The 9609-nt window shown below is 40.9% G+C and overlaps 1 protein-coding gene across 1 annotated transcript in view; it reads left to right on the forward strand.

Moving 5' to 3' along the window:
- Positions 1-9375, forward strand: part of LOC107727023 (protein SOGA1-like) — a 51358-nt gene extending 41983 nt beyond the window's left edge. Inside the window, exons 12-15 of the mRNA XM_016536773.1 lie at positions 3389-3649; positions 4689-4759; positions 4843-6295; positions 7032-9375. Of these exons, the coding sequence (XP_016392259.1) occupies positions 3389-3649; positions 4689-4759; positions 4843-6295; positions 7032-7184 (1938 nt within the window). The 3' untranslated portion in view covers positions 7185-9375. The remainder of the gene's footprint in view (positions 1-3388; positions 3650-4688; positions 4760-4842; positions 6296-7031) is intronic.
- The last annotated feature ends 234 nt before the right edge of the window (positions 9376-9609 follow it).

Here is a 9609-nt window from a genome sequence, read left to right on the forward strand (position 1 = left end):
TAAAGCATGCTATTAATGCAGTGAAAGAGGAAGTTGATGTAACTCAAGCATACAATGTCCAATCTGCCTCAAACTTCACATGTTTGATAGGTGTTAAGTCCTGAACAAATACCCATGCACAAATTCAGTTATACTAATAGCGCCACCTGCTGGCAACAGGAAGTGACACGTGTAACACTGTGATGCACTATTAGCAACACAGTAAAATATGCCGTTGTGTGCTAAACATGTTAGAAACATGTTCAAACATGATATCAACACTTACTAAGTGCTAAAGCATGCTATTAATGCCATGCAACAGGAAGTTGTGAAACAGGAACTCATGCATACAATGCCCAATCTGCCCCAAACTGCACACGTTTTATAAGAGTCCTGGCCTGAACACATCTAAAAGCCAATATTCAGTTATAATTTCAGCGCCACCTGCTGGCAACAGGAAATGACTTGTTTCACACTAACTTAAACATGCAATGTCTGATCTGCCCTAAACTTCACATGTTTGATAAGAGTCCTGGCCTTAACACATCTTAAGGCCAATATTCAGTTATAATTTCAGCGCCACCTGCTGGCAACAGGAAATTACTTGTTTTACACTAACTTAAACATGCAATGTCCGATCTACCCATAACTTCACATGTTTGGTAAGAGTCCTGGCCTGAAAACATTTACATGCCAATATTCAGTTATAATTTATAGCGCCACCTGTTGACAACAGCACATTTCATGTTTTACACTAACTCAAACATACCATGTTCAATCTGCACCAAATTTCACAGATTTGATAAAAGTCCTGGTCTGAAGACATCTACATGCCAACATTCAGTTACAGTCATAGCGCTACCAGCTAGCAGTAGAAAGTTTGGCACATATAAATGACTTCCTCCTATATTTATCACTTTAAATGCATATTGCCCACTGTTAGCTGTTTTCCTAAAGCCACTTAGTGCGAGGGCCCTTTCATAGCTGCTTGCAGCTTTAATTTAATATGTGTTTGAATAAATTTGTCAGGTTATTACATAAATCAGATTATTTAAATTGAGTATTAAATAAACTTTAGTTGGTGTACCATCTTTACAGTTGAAATACCAGTTTAATGTACAGAAACAACTGTAAGTAAGCCAGTTGCAGTATGATTTCCCACTAGAGTGTAAACACTGGGGCACTTGGCACTTTCAAATAGTGCTCGTCCAATATGGTTTTCAGTGGCTGATAGCAATGAAAGTATCTAAAGAGCAGGTAATATGGCAATATGAGACAAGCAAGATTATAAGACAAGTATGCCATTGTACTCATTATACAGCGGTGCACTACATTAGACTACATTTGTTAATAAATAGTAAACTGAAAATGCTGCTAATAGAGCAGAACCTGCACTGCAGCTTTAAGTCAAGTGTGTTTACTTTGTAGATGCTTTAATCAGTGTGTAAAGAGCCAGGCCATGCAATCAGTTGTGTTTAGATTAGCTAAAATACTCACTCTCCTCCCTTTATTGTTGTAAAGGTTACAGCAGAAAAAATAAGCACACATACCATAGATTGCACCAAAAGCATTAGCCATATGCTCTCCAGAGATCCTAATGTCACTAGACTGCCTCTTTCACCATTACTGCTCTGATAGGTCGATATTACAGGGCTCCCTTTCTCCATGCCACTCCTCGTTTTTATCTGCACTTCCTTTGTTTTTCTAAGAATGTGGTTCAGAGAATAAGCCATGCGATAATACAAGGAATGGGAGAGGTGGGATTTGACGCTCTAGTATTAGCTGCAACCTCTGTGTCACTAATAACAACCTGTCACAGAAAATGATTTATCACTGCATTAACAAGACAGGTTATTGATATCAGTAATGTTGTTAGGATAATGCTATAAAGTCCTCTGTTGATGCTGCACATTGTCACCTATTATTAATTTATGACGTGAGTCAATAGTGATTAAAATAAATCACAATCCACAAAGCCACGTCAACAGTCTGATGGAAATAAAAGCCTTTCTGGATCCTTCTTCTTTCCTATAATCATTACGGTTTATGAGGAGGTATCTGGAATAAAAAACTTTCACCCTCTTTAATAAACCACATCAACCCATTAACCTCTCATTGCCATCCAAAACAAAACTCATTGAGAATTATCACCGTGAGAAGCTAGTCACTGATTGTCTGATGAGTTCCCAGCAGTCTGTGTGTTTTAATAACCTGACTCGCATACACTCACAAAATTTATGAGTTCTGTAGATTTGCGGCTCCAACTGAGAGAGCAGAAGGAATTTAAATGAGGATGAGGGATAAAGAGTAGGCTGGCTTCATAATTACTATATATACCAAGTATCATAACAATCTAATTGGATGAGCCATGTTTGAAGCAGCAGTAAAACAGCCAATATGATGTATAGAGCCTGTACAATTCAAGTTGTTAACTGCAAACAACATGCAGTTTATTAAATATAGTACTCAGCAGAATCATTTTCTATTTTATTTTATTCTTAATAATAAACATAATTATTGCTTTTATTAATTTAACCATATTCAAAGGGATAGTTCAACCAAAAATCTCTCAGGTCATGAGGAAGTTGTAGATGAGTTTGTTTGTTCATCAGAACAGATTTGGAGAAATGTAGCATTACATCACTTGCTCACCAATAAATCCTCTGCAGTGAATGGGTGCCGTCAGAATGAGAGTTCAAACAGCTGATAAAAGCATGTTGTTTCTGACTAAAATACCTCTATCTAGGAGTTCTGCATCCATAATATTGCTTTCTACGGTGAAAACAGTTTATAAGCAAAAACCGTTCTAAACAAATATGTTGGTGGATTTGATGTGCGAGGCCAGCAGGGGATGGACATGGATTATGGACTCATATTTTGGCCAGGAGCGTACGTTAAAATGCCTTAATGATGGATTTGTTTCTTACAAACATTCAGCTTTTCACTTTACAAAACCATAATTGATGGACTATAGTCATGTGGATTACTTGTGGATTATTGTGATGTTTTTATCAGCTGTTTGGACTCTTATTCTGACGGCTCCCAATCACTGCAGAAGATCCATTGGTGAGCAAGTGATGTAATGCTAAATTTCTTATAATCCATTACAGTGTAGAAACTAATTCATCTACATGTTGGATGGCCTGAGAATGAGTACATTTCCATTTTGAACTATTTCTTTAATTGCACTTTTATATATTTATATTTTATTAAATATAGACACCTATTCAATGGTGTAGGGCAAATAAACTAAAATGTCATGTCACGTTGCTGCAGCTGTCAGTATATGACTGTAAATGCTTACTGTGTATTATGGGGCTGTTTCTATGGTTACTCTTCCACTTTTGAAGACATCAAGTGTTCTCTTTTTATCTCACCCTCTCATTTTGTACTTTATATTTGTGATCAGCTGGAGGGTAAGATGGGGAAGGCATCTGTGGCTGGGGGTGAAAAGGATTCTCCAGACCTCAAGGGGGCGCTAAAAAAGGAGCGGGAGGAGCATCAACACCTGTTGGCGGACTCTTACGCTGCTGTGATGGACCTCACCAAACAACTGCAGATCAGTGAGAAGAACTGGAGCCGAGAGAGGCTAGAGCTTCTGGAGCAATTCAACCAGGAGAGAAGTCAATGGGAACAGCATTTACGAGAAGCCCAGAGCAAAGGCACACAGGTCAGATGTGATATGGGGGTTAAAGGATTTGCTCACTCACAAAATGTAGTTCTGTTATTGTTTATTTGTTTTTGTGGAACACTTTCAAGTTTCAAGGGACACAAAAACACCCAAAAGTGGTCTCATAAACTAAGCCTTCTGTACATTTTTGAAAAGACATGAAACATATATTTTTGAAAGCAGCCAATTTTTTCAGAATTTCTCTTTTTGTTCACCACATAATAAAGTCATATGGGTTTGGAACAACATGAGGAAATGACAGAGTTTTTATTTTTGGGCAAACAGAATCTTTTATGGTCAAGTTTCAAGTGCATTAAAAGGCTTGGACGCTTTGTTGTGTATTACCAAATCTTGTTCCCCTGCTTTCGTGTTTTTCTGAATCCTTTTAATCTGTTGTTTTATTTTGGTCTGTGAGGGTGTCGTCATGACATATTTTCCACATAGTTTATCCCCACACTTCCTTCACTGACTTAGGGCTCCCCTCACATAATGGACGGATATGACAGTATCTCTAAACATTTCCGCAAAGCGCCTGCCGACAGGCTCTCTGCATGTTGCATCACTTATCTAGAAACTGATGGTTTTGCATATCCATGTGGCTGTGCACAGTGTGCATAGTCCAATTGGAACGTAGCCTGAGACAAAGTGGTCAGTGTGTCTGTACTAACCACACTAAGTAATGAGGCTGGAAAAAGAGATGAGACTATATCGTTTTTTCCCTTCTTTCTCTTTTGTCTTTCTTTTTGTGACAGTCCAGCTCAGTGCTCTAATTTATCTGTTTCATATGACATCCTGAATGAGAAAGGTCTAGTACCATGCCTCATTGAGAGAATTTGGGTCATTTACATAGACGTGGTGAACCATACCATTATCATTACCCCCACAGAGGAAACTATCTGTTTTGAATGATCTCATTTCCTAAAGAGAATATTGTCTGACTCAGTAATACCAGATGAATGAATGGGAGTACTGTGCGGGGGGAAGATCATGGCATGCTGCTCTGTAAAACTTTACTAAAATAGATCCATTTCCTTTTCAGGCTCTGCATGATAAAACATCTGAAAAGGAAATCTCAGCAGATGCAGCCACCAGTGGTTCAGGACTGCAAAGGTAAACTGACTTGATTAAGGTCTTAACTGTGCCTTGTTTTATCAGATGTGACTGTTTTATGATAATCCCCATTCTCGTTACAGGACCAAATCAATTTCTGCCCTCTCTGAATTTAAGAGTCTGCTGGACACTAGTCTGTTCCTTCCTGGTCACAAGGTCAGCGGAGTACCAGAGTGCAATGTTCCACAGCATCAAACTACTGCTCCTGCCTCCATTCTGGCTCGTACCGACTTAAGTGATCTCAATAAGAAGAATTGGAAGTACCTGACCAATGATTCTGCAATGCTGGAGAAGGGTGACCAGTTTAAGACATGGGACTGCCCAAGCACCAACTCTAACAGCAGCTTCCCTGGACTGGAGTTGAGCAAGGAGTACATCCAGAGAAGTTACACCGCTCCAGATAAGACGGGTATTCGCATTTATTACAGCCCTCCAACTGTGAGGAGAATGGAGAGGAGGCCAGTCAATGAAAAGGCCCAGCAGGATCCTCAGCAAGGACCATCATCTAGAGACACAGCCATGATAGATCCATCAGGCCAGACTGCTGCATTTGCACCTTTGTCGACAACTTCCTCATCCACTTATGAGCAATGGTTGAGCTCACTTTCACAGCAGCATAGAGAGCTGCTTGAAGGACGGACGGGAGGTTCTGCACCATTCCACGGACTGGAAATTTTAGGCAACCTTAGTGATGACATGAAGGAGATGACCAACTGTGTGCGACAGGCCATTCGTTCCAGTTCTCTGGAGAGGAAGTGCAGCAAAGATACAGGGAGCCAGACAGTTGGTGTTTCAAGTACAGGAACGCAAACAGCACAGTTTGTCAGCATTGGCCTACAAACCGATGGACCCATTCCAACAACTAGAGGCCTTCAAGGGAAAGCATGGTCTCCTCGTCCATCCACCTCACTTTCATCTGCACGCTCCCGACAGATCTCTTCATCTCTAGAGAAAGTTCACAGTCGCATAGATAGACCATGTTGCTCACCGAAATATGGCTCACCTAAGCTTACCCGCAGAATCTCCACCTCCTCCTCCAAACTGGAGACCTCCTCAACATCTTCAAGGGATCGCAGTGTATGGAATCTTCATAACCGTAGTGGATCTCAGAACGGTTCGGCCTGGGCACGTTCCACCACCACCCGAGACAGCCCAGTGCTTAGTGGCCTCAATGATGGCTTGACCAGTCTCTTCAGTGTGGTGGAACACTCTGGAAGTGTTGAATCATTATGGAAAGCAGATCCATGCTCGGGAAGACAAGCTGCTGGGAAACCCTCCTGTCCAAGCCTAGGTATCGGTCTGGGAGAAGAGGGAGCTCAGAAGTATGGCATGGTCCAGGAGTTTCTCCGCAATGTTTGCGGCAGGACTGCGCCAGCAGGCACCATGGATGAACCAAAGCCTGAATGCCTACCTGGAGCCTTGATTGGCACAGACAACATCACAAAGATCGTCAATAAGAGGTTTATGAAAACACAAAGAGACGAGTTTGTAGCCACCGGAAAGGATGCAATGAGCTCAAGCTCTAGTACCCTGGAGGTGAGACAGTCTAATACAAGTTCTAGTGTCACCACTGTTGATCTGGTTGATTGCATTTAACCATGAACCTCTGATTGTGTTATACCAGGGCTGGGCAACTTCAGGTGTGTTTGATTAGGGTTGGAGCTAAACTCTGCAAGACAGTGGCCCTCCAGGACTGAAATTGCCCAGCCCTGTTTTATACAAACCCCCCTCTTCCTCCAAAGCATAAACCCTGAATCAAGCAAATATCTTAAAATCTTTTAAATCCTTTTCTTTGCAGGATTCAGTTTGTGACTGCAGCTCACAAACTGCCACTTCCTGTTTTGCCCGCCACTCCCGCTCCACCACACGACATACCCATGGCCAGTGCAAACATCGAGTGCAAGAGTCACCCATGGGAAATGAAGAACGATTCGATACCAGTAATGAATGAGGATGAGGGTGGTAGCCACCGGAAAGGATGCAATGAGCTCAAGCTCTAGTACCCTGGAGGTGAGACAGTCTAATACAAGTTCTAGTGTCACCACTGTTGATCTGGTTGATTGCATTTAACCATGAACCTCTGATTGTGTTATACCAGGGCTGGGCAACTTCAGGTGTGTTTGATTAGGGTTGGAGCTAAACTCTGCAAGACAGTGGCCCTCCAGGACTGAAATTGCCCAGCCCTGTTTTATACAAACCCCCCTCTTCCTCCAAAGCATAAACCCTGAATCAAGCAAATATCTTAAAATCTTTTAAATCCTTTTCTTTGCAGGATTCAGTTTGTGACTGCAGCTCACAAACTGCCACTTCCTGTTTTGCCCGCCACTCCCGCTCCACCACACGACATACCCATGGCCAGTGCAAACATCGAGTGCAAGAGTCACCCATGGGAACCGAAGAACGATTCGATACCAGTAATGAATGAGAATGAGGGTGGCCTCTTGAGACACCCAAAAAGTACACAAAGAAGACAACTGTCAACACCCACCCCACACACACTGCCACACAAATCCACTGCCACATACGCCAATACACACAGACACACCCTTAAACAAACAAATACATACTTCATACCTTCAATAAAAGTCTTCAGGGTTGCAACAATGGGACCTTGAAGAATTCCTGCATCTGGACTTTCCAAACCAGACCTCAGTTTAACCAGCACACTTTAATGCCAAGGAAGGTGAAAGAGTTGACCTCCCCTTTAGGTCCACCATTTCACTGTCAACCAGCCAGATTTCACATTGTAAGTCCATCATTCCAGCGTAAACCAGCCAGACCTCTCCTTAAACTCTGCCATTCCTCTGTTCTTCGTCCAGCTACCAGGACAGCTTAGCCAGCCATTTCAATCCCCATGGGAGAACTTGAGTAATCCAAACCAAGTTGACACCAGGTCTTAATGAAGTCATGTAGATATAAAGGGAACATACAGCATGCAACTGAACTACACAAACCAAGAACCTCAACATGGCCTTCAGTAAGATCATGATGTTTTTTTGACAACTGCCCAGTGGCCCTTACTTTTGACCACAAACAGCATTGCTTGGAGTAGCTGTAAAATTGTCCTGTAAACAGCCCTTGATGGATTCTTCAAATTCACAACTTTTTGAGTCTACAATGGACCACTTTTCCTTTTAATGGTTAAGAAAGGTGTTATCACCCAAATTCAACGTGGTCTCAATTTGGTATTAAGTTTATGTTCTCTATAGACAATAATCAAAATAGCTTGTTTCAACCACTATATAGACTCTGCAACTACTTGGGAGCATCTTCCATTTTCAAACCAGCCAAAATATGAAATACCCCTGGATTTCTCTAAAAAAGGACTGGATGATATGATTGATCATATTGCATTATGGATCTGTCCTTTTTTAAAACTTAATACTCTTATTATGCTGTCTGAAGATGTCTACAAAGAGCACGTTGGTAGCTGTAGAGTAGGAGGATAGCAGTTGTTTTGTTTGCTTTGGTATTCGTACTGTGTTTGAACATTAACATTAACACGTAAATCTCCATTCCCTGGCTAGGATGTCCTCATGAATTTTAAAGTGTAATTGTCATTTTTATTCTTACCCTGTAGTTCTACAGAAGACATGTTGCTGGGTGCATCTTCTGCATTCATCCTCTTTATATTCTCTGTCTACCTCTTCATCCTCCATCATTATGCTGAAATAAACCTAATGGAACTTCAGTCAGGGTAGGCACCAATTTTCATTTGATGGGAATGAAAAACATGAGATAGAAGTACATTCAGTTTAATAGGTGATACTATTGTGTATTGGGAACAACTCTGCACAACTTGAGTTGGGAAAATTAGCTGTGACTGTAGAAAACCTATTGAACTGAGACCTTGTTCTAAATATCATGCTTGTGGTCAACCTTTAAGGCATAACATTGGTCAAATAATGCTGCAAAGACTGTCGGGTAGTAACTGTATAGTCTATATCAGTGCAAGCTCAGCAAAAGTGGACATAAAAGGTGCTTATTGGCCTAAAAGGGAGCTCGTAAGCACCCTTTTGAAACCTAAAATGGTAAATGGGACACCCTATATGCCCTATTGCGGCACTTGCGGCAGTGTCAATCTCTTACAGCCTCATTCATGCCAAAGTGAATGTCGTCTACCCTGACTAAACCCCATAATTCTATTTTCCAGAACACATTTGAAAGCCTCACAAAATACCAATTATGCAGATATTACATATATAAACAGAGATATGTTTAAAACTGAAACACTGAATGCTAATTAATTGGCCATAGTGAGATTCTGAGATTACTGAGATTTTATCAGATAATCCCAAAATATAATCCATAATCTGACCATTCATGTAGCTATGCAGTTACCGTAATAGTGTGTGCTTCCCTGTATCTGCCCCTGCATCAGTCAAGTATGATTGTAATGTGTTTTCTCCAATCTCCAGTTGGAGTGGTGCTGCAGAAACTGAAGTTTAGTCCTTTTCGCTGGTGCTTTTCTTAGATTTGATGACAGTACATTAGAGGAAACATTTTTGTATGCATTTCTCGAGCCATAAGGATTTGTTGATTCAGCTCTTTTATAAATCGGGCATTAGTAAAGTTTCAGAATATCACATTTCTCAATGTCTGACAAAAACAAAAAAACAGTCAGATATTATAAACCAGGCCTATTATTTCCCAGACAATGTCTCCTCTTTATCTGTCACAGCCTTGCCATATGTCCCACAGCTACCTCTTAAATCAAAACTGTATCTTCCATTACGTTTAACCCATTCATGTTTCATTTTGAAGGTCACTAGAGTGCCTTTTAAAAAAAATTTAAGCAACAAGATATCTGTTAGGAGTAGGTTTATGAGGAACCATCTAAGATTGGCAAT

This window comes from Sinocyclocheilus rhinocerous, unplaced genomic scaffold (assembly GCF_001515625.1).
Source record: "Sinocyclocheilus rhinocerous isolate Xijiao unplaced genomic scaffold, SAMN03320098_v1.1 scaffold666, whole genome shotgun sequence".
Classification (NCBI taxonomy): Eukaryota; Metazoa; Chordata; class Actinopteri; order Cypriniformes; family Cyprinidae; genus Sinocyclocheilus; species Sinocyclocheilus rhinocerous.